Raw genomic sequence first — 20,063 nt, 5'->3', positions numbered from 1 at the left:
CGTGGATCTTTTATGTTAAAATAAGTATAGAAAAATAAGACGATTTGAGATTTGCAACAAAGATCCATGCTGATTGGATTTCGTTGGAAAAATCAATCAAATAACAATCATTCGATACATCCCAGTGTTAAAAGGATCCACGTGACCTGGATCTATTTTGAAAAATCAAATAAGTTATTTGTACCTACCTTCATTTGAAATAACGCAACAGGAATCCATGTGCTTTGGACCCCACTTGAATTTTTAAATTATTTTTGCAAACTAGATTCATACAACTTGAATATTTTTTGTAGATTATGAAAGCCTCTTAACAGACCTTTTATAATATTCTACACAAGCATAAGTTTGTACTGAGATACTATATAGCCTGGTTCTAATTTGTAGAATGTAGAGAAAAAAATCTCTTTCCAGTTGTATAGTTAACTCATTTTTGGACTTTTTGTTGTTTGGATCCAGTTTGCAGAACTACGTCCAATTATCGTAGATGCTGTTCCACCGGCTCCAGACAATTGGAACTATTGTGTGGTGTAAAAAGGAGGATAAAAGTTTTAATAACGGCTGCGAAAATGAGACATCTAATTTTGAATGGTAAGATTTTTTTGAAATTGGGGGTAGGTATCTGCCCTCAGAATAATCTAGAATAAAGTACCTAGGTAGCTACTTAGTACCTACCCGAATTCAGTGTCCAAAAAATAGTATTTTTCTTCAAAATACTTTTACTCTGTTGAGATAATAATTATGGTTAATAATATCTTCTTCAATGTGTATTATTATGTAATTTACTCTGCATCGATTACACGAATGACTGCATTAATATTTGTGCAGTGTCAAGTTGAGAGCGGGCGTCGTGATCAGTGACTTGAAATCAGAAATATTTGAGTAAATATAGGTAATGAGGGATTAAAAAGTATTTTATCGCGAGCGTTTCCTTCACTGCTCCACTATCTAAATGAGAAGATAAGCACGCCGATAATAGAAGGAATGTCAGAAAAATTGTGACATGCGAAGATTTTGTCAATTAGCGCCGGCCATCCTCAGATTCCAAACCTGTCATCAACCAACTACGGTTTTCGCGTGCTCGGTGAGTTGCCCGAAAGTCGGCGGAATTTATTGTAATAGGCGCAAAATAAGGTCAATTATTGTTTTACGGTCGCAGTCTTTCCATTCGACCTCCCTCGCCTTGAGATAAATTAAATAGAAAGTGCACATGGTCAGATCTATTTTAAGGCCATTTCAAAATGATTCATTATTCGAGTAAAATGTTTGTCAAACGGCGCTGACATCTGACTGCTGATATTTTTTAAAGTGCAATAATTTGTGAATAATCGAAGTTTATCATTGTTTGTGCAGCAGTGTCGTTTTATCACTTAGCACCTGTTGTGATTTTTTTTTAGTTTGTCGCTGTTTGGCGTTTGTCACATTCCGTTTTGACATACGTAATTTGAAATGTGTTATTGACGTTTTGCTCATAAAAGATTTACAAAATTGCAGAGAATGGGTACTTCAAGTTCAAAATCCTTTTCCCCGAAAAACTCCCCCGGATCTTCTACGAAGGTGTCCAAATGTGAGTATACCATTGCTGTTGTATTTTATATTGTAAAGAGTTCAAAATTACGTTCGGGGTGATGTGTCAAATTTGAGGTTAGAAACGAAATCGGCGTTTATTAAATATAGGTATCACGTAATGAGTTTGCAACGGAATTCTCGTTAGGATTTCGGTTATTACATAATTATAATAAGAATCCAGTTTAAGCGCGTTCCATTAGTAGCACTGAATATTTTATAAAAATCGGTTGCGGTCTCGTTTGACAAGATAACATAAATATATTTTGAAAAAATTTTTAAGCTGATATAAATTGGAAATTATTTTGTAAAATGTATAGCAAGTGACCACAGGCCACAAATATATTTTTTACCCTCAGTAAATAACGATTATTTTGTAAGCGAATAGGCTGACAGGAAATGTTGGTTTCTTCATTTGTCAGATGTTGTAAGGTTTCTCACAAGTCAGGAGGCGATCGATGTGGAGTTACGTCTCTTTTGGTCTCTCTAAATAATTAATCGCATTCATATTAGATTCCAGTTTTACGAAGTTATTTTACATAATATACAACACAAACATTTACTTACAAAAACACGACTTTTAAACCAGTATAGTAAGTAGATACCATTTTATATAGTTTTATACAAATTTATTGGAGAAATATAAATTGGTTACAGGTTTGTTGTAAAAATTGATTAAAAATGGCCAACCAAATTTATATCTTGTGGTATTGAATTATTGGTAAAAGCTGGGTCAAGGTTGTACTTTTGGTTGAAAATATGTTTTTGTACACTGACCTAGAGATTTGGTGGTGTTTTATTTTTTAACCATGCTTAAAAATTTTAAACCAACCGCCAAATCATTGAGGTAAATAATTTAATGGTTAAAAAATCAATAAGTTTTCAGTGTTGGTTGTTAGATTATTTCTAATTAACATGGCAAAGTTTTGAATTAATAAATTGGAAAGCAACCTTGCTAATATCCACAAATTTTGATCTAGTTACTTCATGACCCATTTTTAGTTGCTAATTACAAACTACTAATTCAAAATAAAATTTAGTATTATTATAATACTAAATTTTAAAAACAACAACATGTTAATATTTTGCACTCTTCTTTCAAGTGTCGTCCTATCTGCAATTCATGACATTATTTTGATTCCCTAATTGCAGCACTTTTAATAGGCTCAGATTATGGAAATTACACTTCGTTTCAACGTAATTGCTGTAGGAAACAACGATTTACGTCAGGATAGATGGTAAAAGATGCATTATAATTACATTTTTATTCAAAGTTCAAAATTTATCTTACAAAACGATCGGCCGGCATCTTGGACTTTTTTGTATCTAGTGACACTTTCAAAGTTTCGTTTCAATCTATAATACACATAAATTACTTAATTAATCCAAACTAAGAATCTAATAATCTATTTTGTGCATGAAAATATTTGTTTCTTGTAGTAATTGTTGAAACAAAGTGTAACTTCCATAATCTGTGCCTAAAAGTGCGGTGATTATGGAAGTAACCATTATTTAATTGCGTGAACTTATATATAAAAATTAAATTGTATCCATTATTAAAAAAATCCATTATTTAAAAATTAATTCTCAGTCAATCCTGACTTTCAAATTATAAAATATGAGTCATTAAACAATTCAACTTTTTGTGATTTTAGAGACATCTTTGGCAATAATTTCTGACTTATTGATAATTATTTAAAAAATAACTTGCTCTATTTACTATTTAAGTATGATAAAATCTATATAAATAAAAATGTAATTGTTCGTTTGTTGAAAATCTTAAATCTCCGAAAGTTCTTCACGGATTGCTTTGAAATTTTGACACAATGTTGCATTCGAATACGCATGTGTTTTTATATACCTATATCCATATAGATGTCAGTTGTGACTATTAAAAACATGCTTTTTTTTAAATAGTACCATCTGTTGGACAAACATGCTTTTTTTTTAAACAGCGCCATCTGTTGGACGTAAAAACAACACGCGCTATTGTTTCTCTATCTGCACAGACAGACTTAGCCACAGCGTGGCGGGGGACAGCTAGTTTAAAATAATAATGATTTAAAAAGGCATCTTGATGGACGTAAATTTAAATTACAAATTATCATTTTATGTTACAACACAAAATTGTAGTATAAAAATTAAAATTGTTGAAGTTTTATTTTATTTTTCTTGATAGGGCAAGGATATTTTTATTCACTATTCGGGATCACTGGCGACGCTTAATACAAATAAAAATTAAAAAAACCTTTTGATTACTATAAAAGTCTACTATCTGCATTTGGGAAATGTTAATTTTAAATTAATACAATGAAAATTCGCTTTTGTTGTATGGAATGACAGCTATTTACAATAATTTAATTAAGCGTGGCCAGCGATCCCCAATGTTTACTTTTTTTTAAATTACAGTTTACTCACAAAAAAATGTCAAAGTGGTCCCCAAAATCATGAAAAATTGAATTATTTAATTGCTTATATACATTGATGTAGTTGTAATTAGTCAATTTTTATATATCATAATTCGAAACACCAATAAAAAATAGTACTCGATATTTGCAATACCTTTAATTAAAAAAAATATTATTAAGTTTGGCCTCAAATCAAAATTTATGTTTTGTATGAAAAGGGCCTTGCATTAATTTTTCTTAATATGGAAAAACATTTTCTATAAATTAACAATACACCACTTGCAAGAAGTAGCAAACCATTTCAGTAGCAAATCTCTCTGCATTTAACAGTGATAAATGAATAATTGTATCTAGTGGTAGATGCTCTCAGTATCGCCCTGCTGAAAGACACTGTTGAAATTTAGACTTGTTTTGGTGACTAGATCTGAATAGCAAGGATCTGCTTCCTCTCCCCAATTCCTTCAGCCGCACAGCATACCCCAATTGGGGATGCCATTGTCCCACCGGCCCCGATTAATTAAGTTTAGTTAAGACACGATTTTGATATATCACACTGTCAGCAAAACGTAATGGAAATGTTAATTCTTTGAAGAATTCTTCATTTTCCAATATTGTACAAAAATTTTTTAACACGTTTCTTTTACGCTGTCTGTGGAACGTACCCCCATGTTAAAACTGAATCAAGTGTAATGTTAATTAATCTTCCAGCCAAGTCACCCGAGCAGTCCACAACCATCGAAGCCCCCAAGATGCCCCCCGTAGACGAGTACATTGAGGCTGTGGTCTGCAACACTGCCGACCTTAAGGAGAACGAGATGAAGTCTTTAGAGATGGGGCCCGGGGGCGCTAAAGTCCTGGTCATCAAGCAGGATGGGCAGATCTCCGCTATCGGAGCCAAGTGCACCCACTATGGGGCCCCGCTGGTGGGGGGCGCGCTGGGCAAGGGCCGCGTGAGGTGCCCCTGGCATGGAGCCTGTTTCAACACCAAGACGGGGGATATTGAAGACTACCCGGGACTGGATTCCCTGCCATGCTATCAGGTCAATGTGGCAGATGATGGCAGCGTAAAGGTAAGAATAAAGCATTTAACATCTTTATTTTATGTAATTTTTTTGTGTTATTTTATGTATATATTTATTTTGTTTTTCCAATTTAATATTTATTTTTTTATAATTAATTTTGTGTACTTTGTGCATGAAAGACATGGAATACAATGGCAGTATGTAATATTACATTAGAAAGCTAGTTTATTCATGCTCTTGCCTCGACCAACTGTCCATAGATAAAGTCCTACAGTGAACAGTGCTATTTAAATATGGATTATCATTCATTTAGTATTATCTCTAGGATATTATAGGCCCACACGGATTATCACAGATTACTATTGTGTTTATCTTAACTATAAATCAGAAACTGTTTGTGTGTGAATCTTTAACAGTAAACTTTGGCATCATGAAATTTGCACCGCTTTTTCCATTTAGAGTTTTAGATCAATGCAACTATTTTCAGTTTTGTATTGTAATTTCAATCACGAGCTATGGAACTCTTAATTATTCATTGAATTGTGAATTGAATAATATGCCATATTGTTTATTCAAATTTTTTTTCATTGTTCAATAAAAAAAAAGAGATTTTTTCAAGGACTGCTAGTAAAATCCTTAAATTCAATTGTTAATTTATGGTAAATTGCCTGTTCAATAATATATATCTTTCATTTCATATTATTTGCGCCGAAACATATTACGAATATATTTTACTTTTGTAATTCGAAGATTGTGTAAGGTAAACTGCACAATGACAGTGCAAATTTATTTATAATATGTTACTAGAACCTTCTCCTATAATATAAAAATTATGGCACCTTCCAATGTCAATTCTCCAAGTTATACATTACTGCCTAAAAATATCCCAGCCAAAATGCACTGTCATTCATTGATTGACCTTGTACATCTTCCTATAACCTGTTTTCTGTCACGCTGTGACGGCTCGACAAACTATAAATATAATGTGTCCAAAGTCAGAAAAGATCCATTAAAAAAATAATAACTAGACTTAGAATGGCCTTGAAATCTAAACTAGCTGATAAGTCAGCTGTTAACCCTTCAGGTCTCGGAAGGACATTACTAGCCACAAACATCATATTCCACTATAGCCTCTGAAGGACAGATCTGACCGGGGGTTCCATGCTAACTCAACACAGTGACTATTCAAATACACTTTTAAAAAGTGATATAAAGTCATTAAAAACGATGAAATTTTGTTTTTTTTTTTAACCTAACCGACTTAACCCTGTTAATAAAGTTTTTGTTTCATCACTTTCCATGACTTTATATAACTTTTTAAAGATGTGATGAATATCATTTTGATGACCCTGACCGCGGCGTCAATAAATTATAAAAGTATTTTTAACTTTTTTTCTATAATGTTATGTGATATGTTCGTCATTTGATGGATAAATGATTATTTTTCACAGTTTGTATCAAATATTTATACCTACATTATTAATACATGGATAAAATTTAAAAAAAAATTACAAATTGAATAATTACGAATTGGCGGCATTTTTTTTTATTGACAGTTGAAAGTTAAATTTTTTAAAAATATTTTTTATTGGATAAAAAGCATAAAAAGTGAAGTGAAAGTTTATTACTAATTACCTACACAAAAGGAATATGTTTTATAAATATCGAATTCTTTCTACGTTCCAAGTCAAAATGTCCTGGTAAGGTTTTGTTAACATTTTCATGTTATCATGATATTAAAAATTTATTTTTTAGAAAGATCAATGTTTTTTCGAATGCAAATATTTCAATTACAATTTAATCTAGTTTTTAAAATAGTATTTCTTTTAGTGAAAACCTCAAAAATAAGTCATATGTTCCATTTCGATAATTCCAAGAAAATTCACCATGTCGTTGGGACTTGTTAGTAAAAATAATTAAAAACCAGAAGGGTTAATCACAATGTTACAGTACATTTCCCCATATTAGGATAATTGTTAGTATTTAGCGTGACACATTTTGCAAAGGTTGGAAATCCATATCAGAAAATGCTTACTAAGCTAATGGCCAATTAGCGTTGTACATAATAAATTATTTATCTAGACATCGATTATTTTAAGAGTGGGGAAACATGTTAATTCTTAAAATGGTTGATTTCAATTCTCTTGAATGAATTGATTAGCACTAAAGATAATTTTTCGGAACTTTTAAAATTCATTTGAATGAATTATTTTGAATTAGTAATCGAAATAATGTTCCAGAACATTTCCTAATGTATAAAATTAATTCTGAAAAATTCGTTATCAAAACATGTTCCGGAACATTTCCTAATATTTAATCTTTGAATAATTAGTAATCGAAATAATGTTTAAAATTCGATTTAACAATCTAAAAATTTTTTTTTTTTTTGTGACCAGATCTGAATAGCGAGGTACTTCCTAAACTTCCTCTCCCCCATCTCCTTCCCCTACCCAATTCCTTCAGCCGCACAGCATACCTGCATAGCACCATGCATAGCACAAAGGATAAAAAATTATTATCCTGAAACACCCAAACAAATTGAAAAAATCACCCATTCTCATTAAGAATAAGGTATATGTTGATAAAATGAAATTCATTATTTATATAACCTTCTTTGAAATGAAAAAAGAAAGGAAATAATAGCCCATTGTTGAATGGCCAGCAAGGTATTTATGTTATTCAAAGGAGAACTATAGAATATATAAAAAGAGTTGATCACTGTTACACTTTATCAAGGTCTATCAAGATCAACTGTGTTGTGTAATATAATACATATGTCTTGGTCAATGTGTACAGGTTGTACCAATAAAATCGTTTCATGACAACAGAACATTGAAAGACAAAATAAACTAACCAGTTATTTTATCATATCGGGTTACTCAATTAAATTTACTCACAATTGACGGCTTTATTAAATAAAATCTATTTTGTATTATGTATATCTACTATACTTTTAAGAAATAGAATTTTGACCACGAAGATTTATCCCGTTTTAGCGACAGTCAATATATATCTATGAAGTAGAAAATCTGTTTATTTTTGTCATGTAAATACACAAACGGTGAGCTATGGCATCTTGCAATTTGCACTGCTTTTAGTCAATTTTATAGGTCAATCCCACTTTTCCCACTCGCAATGTTATTTCTATCATGAGCTATGGAGCTTTGAAACATTCATTTGATTTGATGTGTACACATCTTCGGATCTACCGGATCTGCCCTGATGATGGACACTGCAACGCTGTCCGAAACGTCGGCTAAAGAAGGAGTTAGCGCAACACGGCATAACACCCCAAAAACAAACAACAAAAAAGGTTTGCAGCACAGTCCATTGCGGGACTTTTTCTGTGCAGGATCGGAATGTTGGTAAAAACGGTTAAAAAACCAAACCGCCTTAAAATCAGGCGGCGTAGCGACGCTAAAAGTAAATGAGGTGGGTAAATTATTACACATGTATAAAAGTGTAAGTTTCTAAATAGTGTAACAAAATATTCATTTTGTAAACAAGCCCGAACTTTTGTTCACCCGTTTTGTAGTTAAATTTTTTTTGCAGCCTGCAATTTGCTTCAATTTATTTTCTCCGTCTAATTATTGATATTAAAAGGCAATTTGCCTGTACACTGTCAGATTTGTTTATTGACAAATTACAGAAAGGGAACGGTTGGTTCTCATTTCCCCAATGGGCTGGTCTAACAATTTGAATGTCTGTGGTACTACTATGTGACTTGCGCCAAACTATAACTAATAGAATTTTTCAATAGTGATAAATTAAATGACTGCAGTCATTTAGAAGATGATACAGTGAGATACTATCGGAGAGTGGATACCATCACAGCTATTCCACATTTTTATTTAAATCCTAATTTTTAAATGTTACGATTAATTATTTATTGTGTTGTTGTTTTTTTTTGGACACACAGTACTGTATGTATTTGTTTGAATGTCTCTCATGGCACACCTGACTATTTTAATATAATCGATTTCAGTATGTACATATTTCAAAATGCTTTATCTATGTAGGCAGCAGCTATTAGCCAGCCGTAGGTTGGTACATTCTTGGCATTAATATAAATAATTATACATTTTATAATTAAATTCAGTTTTGTAAGCACACTTTCAATTTTTGGGAAGGCTGTGAAATTTTGACTTTATTTAGTTACACAGTATTCATTGAACTATAATACTACGATTAACCTAAAGTCATTACAAAAGCAATATGGCGGGTTGTGTAAATTGCGGTGACCGGATAAATCATCACATCTTTAAAAAGTTATATAAAGTCATGGAAAGTTATGAAACAAAAACTATATTAACTGGGTTAAGTAGATTAGGTTAAATTTTTTTTTTTTTTTTTTCATTGTTTCTAATGACTTTATATCACTTTTTAAAAGTGTGTTGAATTGTCACTGTGTTGAGTTATCATGGAACCGTAAATTGCACACCTCACAAACATAGAATAAAAATTGATTATTTTTATTGAGTGTTATGTGGGAATGCTCTTCAAAATAATGAAAAAAACAGCCTGCCAAAACAGTAAACCAAATATTTTGTTAATTAGAAAATTTGTATTAGAATGCCTACATTTCTCAGATAACCAATCAATAATGAAGTTTTCAGTAAATCTCAATATGACAGTTATACAAATTTTGATCTAAGAAAGTGAAAACAAATAATCTACATTTTATCTTCATCTATTCGTTAAAGAGAACACCTTAATAATAATAGATGATGCGCTCATAAATGAAATTTATTATATTGCAATATTTAATTTCAGGTGCGAGCAAAGCGAACAGACTTGGAAACAAACCGTCGCGTCAAACCCGCGGGGCTTCGCGGCGCCGAGGACAACACCAACTACGTCATCATCGGAGGAGGTCCCTCGGCCGCCGCCTGCGTGGAGACCCTGCGCCAGAACAACTGCACCGGCCGCGTCATCATGATATGCAAGGAGAATGCCCTTCCCTACGACCGCATCAAGATATCCAAGGCCCTCGACGCTGACATCCTCAAGCTCCAACTCAGGAGCGAAGAATTCTATGCACAGAACGACATTGAAATCCACAAGGGTGTCGAAGTCACTAAAGTCAACACAGATAAGAAAACTGTCTCACTTTCCGACGGGGAAAGCATGAGGTATGCTCATCTGTACATCGCGACTGGCTCTAAGTCAAGATTATTACCCATTGCGGGCAATGATCTAAAGAATATCTTCACTTTGAGGACGATCACAGACGGTGGAAAGATCCACACTGCGATGGGAATCAATAAGGACAAGAACGTGGTCATATTAGGGGTTAGTTTCATTGGAATGGAAGCTGCAGCTTACTGCGTAGGCAAGGCTAAGAGTATCACAGTCATTGGCAGAGATAATGTACCATTCCTGCCCATCTTTGGTGAGAAGGTCGGTGCCAGCCTCATGAAGATGTTCCAGGATAAGGGAGTGCAATTCAAAATGAACAATAATATCAAATGCTGCCATGGACAAAACGGTGTTCTGTGTTCCGTTGAATTAAACGACTGCTCTCATTTAGAAGCTGATATTTTGATAATGGGAGTCGGGTCCCTCTACAACACGAGCTTCCTGAAAGATTCAGGCATCACAATGGAGCAGAATGGATCCATTCCCGTTAACGACAGACTCGAGACAAATATTAAAGACATCTACGCAGGTGGAGATATCGCTTACGCTCCCGTATTCTCATCTGGCGGCATTAAAGCGGCAATCGGCCACTTCGGTCTAGCTCACTACCACGGTCGTGTGGCCGCTTTGAACATGCTAAACATCGATACTCCCGTCGAATCCGTGCCTTTCTTCTGGACTCTTCTGTTTGGCAAGTCCATCCGATACTGCGGATACGGGAAATGGCACAGCTTAAGGATTGAGGGAGACGTGGACGAGCTTAAGTTCGTGGCTTTCTACTTTAACGAGGAGGGGAAGGTTATTTCCATGGCTTCGTGCCAAAGAGACCCGATCGTGGCGCAGTTTGCCGAGCTTCTGACCCAAGGCAAGTCCCTACATTCCAAGGATCTGGAGGTAGATCCCTTCGCGTGGACCAAGACTTACTTAAATTAACTAATTTACTGGTGTTTAATAATACACACCCGTAGGAATCTTATGGCTATGATTGAATTGACAATTCCGGAAAACAGAACTAATAATACTGTATAGTAACAACCCGAGTTACGTAGCATGTGACTTGAGTAAAATTGCAGGTACCTAAAAAGGAAATCACGAAACGGAAAAAAAATCTGCAAAACTACATAAAATTTTACACCAACAATTTTATTTCAAATAAGTAAAATCCAAGCGCACTTGTTTTAGTGCATTTTGTAAATTCTTTATTTAAAAGTTTGTTATGCATAAATTAATAGCATTGTATACTATTAACTCGTCGACTGCTACAAACCTTATTCGGCTACTCTAATGAAGCGCCTCGAAGATCATTAGGGGGGTATTTATCCATGTGACACATTTTAAGCCTGTTTACATGGTGTTTGGGTTGAGGCAGCACATGATTAGTGTAATATTTACGTTTATCACCGCTACATAGTATTAAATTCGACTTATGTAAAATTCAAGTTTTGCACAGGTTTACGAAACGCATTACTTACGTAACTCAGGGCATTACTGTATTATATTTATTTACAACGACAGGTGATTCCATCTAAACATCAATGTTTTGCCTTTGTACAATATTATATATTAATATTACTATTTAGTTTAAATTTAGCATATTCTGTTAGCTTATTTCCGCAATCCCTAGACTGTCCTTACTACATATTACATACTAGTAAATTATTGTAATTATTATATGTAATTGGATAATTTAAAAGTGTTATTTTTATAACACAGAAACATGGACAGAGCAACTTTGTTTGATAACCATTCGAGCGATAGCTACCCAAGTTTAGATATGTGATTTTTATTACATAAAGTTAGTTATTAAATTTTTTTTTTATAAAACCTAAAAATATGCGATGAACGGTGAAATCTAGGCGGATTCATTGGCTTTCAACCTCAGTAAGCTGTTAATATTTTCCCATAATAATATTTGGAGTTATGTTATTAATTAAATCAAGTTGCCGAAACGAAAACCAAACACACGGAAATCTCCATCGCTCGGGTGGTCAATAAACTACAGGGTTTTCCAATAAGAGGTGTTATTTTGATATTCAAAGAAACTTTTCCCGTAAGAGAACAATGATTTCGTTGCTTGTGTGGCACATAACGCCGTCTTGTTGAAAGTAAATGTTGTCCAAATCCAATGGATGGTATTCCAATTCCGGCCATAAAAAATCATTAATCATCTCTCGATAGCGCAATCCATTCACCGTAACTGTTGCTCCAGCCTCATTTTCGAAAAAGTAAGGTCCAATGACTCCGCCGGACCATAAACCGCACCAAACAGTCACACGTTGAGGATAGAGAGGCTTTTCAACAATAACTCTTGGGTTTTCGAGCCCCAGATGCGACAATTTTGCTTGTTGACGAAGCCACCGAGGTGGAAATGGGCCTCATCACTCAAGATGATTTGCATTTGATTCACTCAAGTGAATTTTAATAATTTCAATGCGTTGTTGAAGCGTGTATCGTTCCATTTTTATTAATGGCGTAGTTTCTACTTGTCAAATGTCAAAAAATGACAGCTTCAAAAGTAACATCTACCGAAATAGCGGGCTATTCAAAATAACACCTCTTATTTGAAAACCCTGTATGTAGAAACACAATTAAAATTAAGACATCAATATCAGACGTCAAAGTTCGAACATTTTACCATTAAATAAATATCTGTTGATTTATGTACCTACCTGCTCATTTTACATTGTATTTTGAATATTCATTTTGACAAACGGAAAATAGGTACCTTTCTACCTATAGCCACTGTTTACTGTGTTAAAATAAAGTGTTGTACAATATTTAAATTCACAGTCTTTTATAATGTTGTATGAATACATAGATGTATTACCTTTCTGTCACTGAATCCTTGAAATGCAAGTCAAAATGGTGTCTAGATGTAATTTTTTTATTCTTACTTTAGTGAAATATGATTTACCTCGTATGAGAGGTAGTGCAGTATTTAAATAAATTATTAAATATTTTTTACACATCATAAGAACTATTTTTTTATGAATATTTTATAATATTTTTTTAATTTGATATTTCGCTTATCAGACTAAATATATTCTAGTTCTTGAGAGAATGATTTTGGTTTCAGAAAATTGGTATTATGTACTTATTTCCCACTTACTAAATTTGTTTGTAAAGTTTTAAATTATGAGTGTGGAAAGTACGTTAAGATCACCTGTTTCTTTCAGTGCTAAGTTTGTTCTTTTTCGAACATGAATATTGTTGAGGCAATCTATTTATATAATTTGAAATGTATATATTCAAATGTTGGTTAACATTTTGTACAATATGTTCTATAAAAATATATTAAATTTAATACTGGACTATTATTTTAACAAAAATTAACTCTTTTCATAAATAGTTATTGGTATTTTATAAATTTGGTGCCTATTTCAATGTGGAAAACATTTCTACACTTCATAAGACAAAAATTATATGGAAGGGTAATTTCTACAAATCAGAATTTCCGAATTAGCATTTTCGAATTAATACATTTATTTCCTTGCACATGTATGACACAAATCCATAAATATGTGTCTATGGCACACATGAATTCTCAAAAACAATATATGTGTATGTGGCATAAATGTACTTTCATATATGCCACAAACATATAATATGTTTTGTGACATACATGTACACCACACATAATATGTGTTTGTGTATCCATGTTCATCACAAACACAAAATATGTGTTGTGGGATCCATAGGTAAGAAAGTAAGTTGATTCACGCTGGCGTTGATGTTGATTTCGGAGTTGCCTGATTGTAGTAATTATCCCTCCATATTATAGATGCAATGGGTTCCTATAAAGTGTAGTTTAGGAACCAGTATTGTAGGCAAGAAAATAAACTTATGGATATAATGTGTGCATTATTATTCAGATAAGCACATATCTATGATATACTTATGTTAGCGATTAGTTTATACATACTTGAATAAACTAATAATAAAACTTATTCTTTAAGTAATTATTGAACATTTCAATTTGTAAATATTAATGGGTCAACTCACTTCAATTGAAATAAAAAATTTAAAAGAGATTTTCATTGAACTAATTTGTTTAAGTAAGTACTTTTTTATTATTGTGATTCGATTTTTTTCTTTCAAAAATGTGGCAACTCGTTTGATATCTAGTGATGAGTACAGTACATAATCATGTGTACTTAATTCCATTTATTTTTAATATTAACTACAAAGGTATGTTACATAGTATAATTTACTTACTATGCTGTTAAAAAAGTGTTAGTTAGGAAGTTGTTAAAAATATTCTCCTATTTTAAACCAAGATAGTTAAATAATGAACATGGTCCATGTTGAACTAATTTTATTAATAACTTTGTAGTATCTGAAATGTTGAAGGCATCAAGATAAAGCACACAAATTCTAAAGATCGGTGATTAAATATTATGAAGATTTTGAAGTAGTAAACATTTTAATGCGTCATTATATTATGCAAGTTTTATACAATATCAGATTCTTTTAACTTTTAATCTTCAATGCTTTTATATATTGACGTTTTGAACAACTGACTTTAAGATCAAATATCTCACGGTACAGTGGTTCTAACACAATCAATTTATAGTGAGTTCGATCCGCAGGGAAAAAGTCCAAAATTAGTTCAATAAATTAAATCTTTCGGTTGTTATAACATACAGTAATCTTCAGCTTGTGCGGGCACAATAAACCTTGAAATAACCCCCAAATATTATGAAAACATGTGTAAAAAGAATGGATTCAACATTTCTGTTAACAAATCTCATAAATAGATTACTGTTTTTTTTTTTAGTTTATTCGAAAAATCGAGCCAGATCCGAGAACTTCCAGCTAGTGTACTGTAAACAAAGTTGAACCAGTGTAAATTTGGTTAGTACAAGGAATTTGTAGTATACTAAATCAATATTTGTAATTTTTCTCGACCTAGCTCAAAAACATTTATCGATTTATTATTTCATTTATCATTGACTCACTTTCTCTGCCGTAAATACACTGGTTCGACAATAGATCTTAAAGCTTGATTAGAGGAAATACTTTTCCACCAAAGTGTCTCTAAAAATTGTGCCTCAAATTTTATACATAATATTCTTACATAGAGTATCAAATAGAAATAGAAGAATCCTTCGACACATTCACATAGAAATAGGTAAATAACATTTATTTGAATAATAATTATGTCTGTAGAAACTCGAAGATCTTGTGATTAGTCCTTTTTTATTATTGTAATTATTAACTCCAGGGAATTTGATTTTTATCAAAATATTATTGTTCAATATTCTATTAAAAAGTTCCTAAAAGGACCTCATTTTATTCACTGTGAAAGTACCTACCTGGCTTAATGATTTTTTTTTATGCATTGAAAATATAATACTTTTTTTTTCGTTACAATCTATCACAATATTAGAATGTTATTGAAAATAGTAGTATGTACCTACTTATTATTATTATGTAATCTTTTAATACTATCAATGATACTCTCCATTGAGTATTCAGTGGTGTTGTTATTTGGCTTTGTATATTGTGATAAATAATAACTCCTGTATATACCCCAAGTATAAACACGTATTATCGTCCAATACCAGTATTAAGGCGTTAAATTATATCATATTCGTAAGTTCGCACCAAATAAAATTTAAGCTTCAAATAATGTGTTTTTATTCTACCAAATTTCACCAACAAAATATAAATACGTTTACCATTTTATGAAATTAAATATTTGTAAACACTTGGTATCTTATTATGCAGTAGAAAGTCAAATAATAATCAGTAAATCCGTATATAACTGTTTATTGAAGATTCAATCTCAAGTTGAAGCAGCTGCCATATCTTTTCTTCCGCATCGATTGGCGGATGTACAGTTGCCATAGCAACCGGAAACCCTTCCCCATCTTGTATTTCTGCTAGACTGCTAATTGCGCCTCATTGCTGACCATGTTAAATAAATGGGCGTTACATATGTCCAATTTGTGTAAAAATTTCACTAATTCGTACCATCGGGATAGATGCCCTATGCCCATAATTGGTTTCATCCACACAACGCTCGCCAATGCACTGAGCTCGCAGATAGCAAATAAATAACTAACCAGTCAAAACCGCAAAATAGCATATGAAATCAATTGTGATTATAATAGTGTATTTCAGGCTTTCGCATCAATGTTCTAGTATTGAGTAGGACACGATTTCAGACTAAGTTATGTAAGGTACTCAAATACTGAAATGAGGTGTTGAGGTATCCCACCACTAATGAGGTGAGGTGTGAAAGAGCTATAAAGGAGAAGAGCTAGTAGTATATTTTCTCCAGAATATTTTCGTTTACATTTGTATTAATACAAAACCTTTTGTAGTAAAAAGAGTTGGGACAAATATATTTTGTGAGGTGGTGAGATATTTTACGTTTTTGTATGGGACATTTCCAGTGAAACTTGTATAAGGTACACTACTATGCTCAGGTATTTATTGACTTACTTGCTAGCGGCTCTGTGCATTGTGTGAATGGAACCATTCTGTTTTTTAACCTTGTCCTACTCAGATGGGGCATGGAATTATTTGCCGGTCCTCTGTGTTTCCTCTTTTCCACATACAACATTGGCTTCTTCAAGACCCAGGATTCGCTCCTTCCTTTCCTCAAAAAGACCCTCCATGAAGCATTCCCAAAGATGACATAGGCTCTGAAGGAATCTATTTCCCCAAGGGCCTCTTGATATATATTTTTTTAATGTGACACCTCATAAGAGCGCCCCTGTTTTGTACAGTGTATAAAAACGCAGGGGAACAACTAGCCAGTTGGGTATCGTTGTGAGGCGTGTTAGGGTAGGGGCTGTAGGGATTATACGATGGAGGCAAAACAGATTACAGTAGCTCGTTCCTCCCGTTCTCATGAAGCCAACATACATTAGCAAGCTCCATTAAAATACCTGTAGAACAGACTCATCTTGCCCACATTGCGTCTGTGCATTAGATATCTTGTGTGGACTTAACACTATATGGTCGGGCATTTTACAGCCAAATTGGGGGCGAAGCGCGGTTGTTTTTTTAAATTTTAGTGCCAAAATTAGACTTTCCGCAAAATATTCATATCTTATGATCTATTTCATATTTTTCAATGAAACTTTCAGTGTTTTACTTTAAAAAGATGTATCTTTTATTAACTTAGCAATGTATGTGTAATTCCTTTTTTTATTTACAAAAACTTTCTACTTTCTGGGGAATCATAGAAAAAACAGTATTTCACAATCGAAATAACATATCGAAATTTATTCATACAAAATTACAAGATTATTTAGAAATTTTCAATACATATAAAAAAAAAACTATAACCTAATAGTGCTTCAATGTGTGATAGCGTTCGAAACACTTTCCTTTATGCAGGGGCACATTGCAAAACTTGCACATGTACCGTGTTTCACTGCATAGTTTGTGAGCGGAACATACGCGACAACGATTTTATTTTTTTGTTGTGTTTCAAACTCATTGTATTGACAGGTAGATAGATCGGGTACAGCCGACAATAGAAGACACATGACCCCGCACCCATTTAGAACCCCTTGTTTACAAGTTTCCCGCTCCTTACCGCAACAAAATGAGTAAACTCGTCTCCCGCGTCTTACTGTAAAAAGGCGTATGACGAGTTTTCTCGTTTCCTGCAAAGAATGTGTTAATAAACTATCTATCTATTTATATGAAGAAGATTGTCTGTGGCGAGGGCGGCTTGGCTTTGATTTTTATACAAATCTTCAGTTTTTTCCTGATTTATGGAATTTTACACACTTGATCGTCAAAACAAGAGGAAGGTCCACTGTCTACATGGGATTTCGAAAAACCACCCCCATCCCCTAAAGCAGAATTTAGATACTTAATGAAATTTTAAAATAAGAGATAAGTTACTAGACAGTAAATACAACTTATTTATAAAAACTCTGCATAAAGCCCGAGGTCAACGCCTGGGACTTCAACTATACTCTCAGAATTTTTACAGTAACCATAGACAATTTTTATTATTTTCACTGCAGTAGTAGGGATAGTAGCGGGCACAGGGAAATAAATATGTATTCTTTATAAATTAAACAAAAAAGAAAAAACAAGTGGGCAATTGTACAGTTTCTCATTTTATTTTCAAAACATATTACATACCTTTTTTAATTCTTATAATATAAAAATACTTTACTCCCAATTAAAAAGCACAATACACCTCTTGGAATACTTTTAAAATTACCTAAAAAAAAAGATTGAAATTTGTAAAGATAAAAACACTGAAAAGTTATTTTCAAATTAATTGTGCCATTTTTTTGTTTGACTAAGGGCGAATCAATCAATGTTATATTTGTACCCGAGAAGCATACGAAAATATTCAGGATAGCTTAATAAGGAGAAATTAATATTAATATTGTTTTTTTCAATTAGCAATCAAAATATTTGTGGAAATAACAAGAGATTTGCTAAAAACACAGGTCTTTGGCTCTTCTGAACATTTTGCATTTTGGAGTTGCTCCGTATGCTTCTCGGATACAGATATATTTTTAAATAAAGACATACACATAAAAATTTTAATACTGTTATAAGTAAATTAGTATAAATAAAATATGAATACTGCATCAAATAAATAAATACATACTCTCAATGTAGAAAAGATGAAATCTAGGTGAATTAAACAAGTACTTTATGTGATTTTGAATGAGCGCAGGCGAATCCAAAACCTAACACCCAGAAATATCTATCACTCAAGGATTTTTTTTTTGTAAATACGCCATCACTTGAGTGGTTGTATACCAAAACAGTAGCGAATAGCGAGTTTCTAAAACAATGCAACATTTCAATAATTAATTTTAAATAGAAAATAAATCAAATTTATAAATATAAAGTTTAAATTGCTTTTAGTACTTAGTTAAAAATACATACATGTATTTATATTTTTTTTAATAGCGCTTTCGGCGCTAGTAAAATTAGATTATTAATGTTAGTTGTAAGTTTCTACATATGTCATTAAGATAGTAGTTATAGGCCTTAGTCGTAAGTCACTAGATATAAGTCTTAGATGTAAGTCACTAGCCCTTGAGGTGATTTTTCATGAAAGCGGCGCTATATAAATTAGCCAAATATTATTATTAATCAACCACATACCTAGGATGTAATTCACATAAAACTCTCCTGAAAATTTTTGAAATTAGCATTTAGCGGGTTTTGAAAAAACAGTCCTCAATTTGTTCTGGCCACTATTTTTATTGAAATACATATATACTGTAGTTGGCAGTTTTTCATACTTTTTACATTGAAAACAAATTTGACACACTTTGGTTGTTCACGCAGTTGAACAATTCTGCAAATGCTACCTATTTTTATACGCAATTAAATATTAAGACCATAATTTAAAAAGAAATACTTTCGTCTCTGATGAATGTGAATTACGTTTGCAAATTTAACATTTCAGATCTAATTTATCACAGAAAAAAAGGAATTATAGATTAATGGCAGCCAGAGGATACACAGTATAATTTTTTAAACTTGTTATTCGACTTCAGAAATAAAAACTAATACAATGTAAATTACAAACTTGTTGAATATTCAAACTCCAACACATTTACACTTGTCTCTTTTCCGCTAGTGGAAGATACTCTCAGTATTGCCCTGGTGTAAGACCACCATTCAGAATTGAAAGACGTTGTTCGAAATGGCTTTGGTCGTGTTTCACTAGCACTTAGCTTCACAACATACCCCAATTGGGGATGCCATAGTCTCACTGGCTCCAGATGGTTGGGCATCTTGTAATCACAATAAGAAGTGTAAGCAAGACAAAAGACTGTTTATCATGACAGGCAAGGGACATCACTGTTGGAAGTGTATAAATATGCACCAATATACACAGAATAAAGTATGTATTGTGTGGTTCAACTCTAATTGCACAATCTATTACTGATTTGACAGTAAGCAAAACTGGGTGAATGTAAAATAG

General features: G+C 32.7%; 1 protein-coding gene across 1 annotated transcript; it reads left to right on the top strand.

The window, feature by feature from the left end:
• The first annotated feature begins 722 nt into the window (after positions 1–722).
• LOC149413199 (apoptosis-inducing factor 3) lies at positions 723–15,734 on the top strand. The gene is made up of 4 exons (XM_089644931.1): positions 723–1,081; positions 1,492–1,564; positions 4,680–5,041; positions 9,767–15,734. The coding sequence occupies exons 1-4, from the start codon at positions 1,001–1,003 to the stop codon at positions 11,063–11,065; spliced, it is 1,815 nt and encodes a 604-aa protein (XP_089501057.1). The 5' UTR covers positions 723–1,000; the 3' UTR covers positions 11,066–15,734.
• The last annotated feature ends 4,329 nt before the right edge of the window (positions 15,735–20,063 follow it).

This window comes from Hesperophylax consimilis, chromosome 22 (assembly GCF_061612785.1).
Source record: "Hesperophylax consimilis isolate HC1 chromosome 22, BYU_Hcon_1.0, whole genome shotgun sequence".
NCBI lineage: Eukaryota > Metazoa > Arthropoda > Insecta > Trichoptera > Limnephilidae > Hesperophylax > Hesperophylax consimilis.
This window is presented reverse-complemented; position numbering and strand designations above follow the sequence as displayed.

Excerpts from the sequence above, each read along its gene's own strand:
- LOC149413199 (XM_089644931.1), top strand. The coding sequence starts at position 1,001 with ATGCGAAGATTTTGTCAATTAGCGCCGGCCATCCTCAGATTCCAAACC. Across the intron at positions 1,082-1,491 it reads CTACGGTTTTCGCGTGCTCG|AGAATGGGTACTTCAAGTTC; the intron begins GTGAGTTGCCCG and ends ACAAAATTGCAG. Across the intron at positions 1,565-4,679 it reads TTCTACGAAGGTGTCCAAAT|CCAAGTCACCCGAGCAGTCC; the intron begins GTGAGTATACCA and ends TTAATCTTCCAG.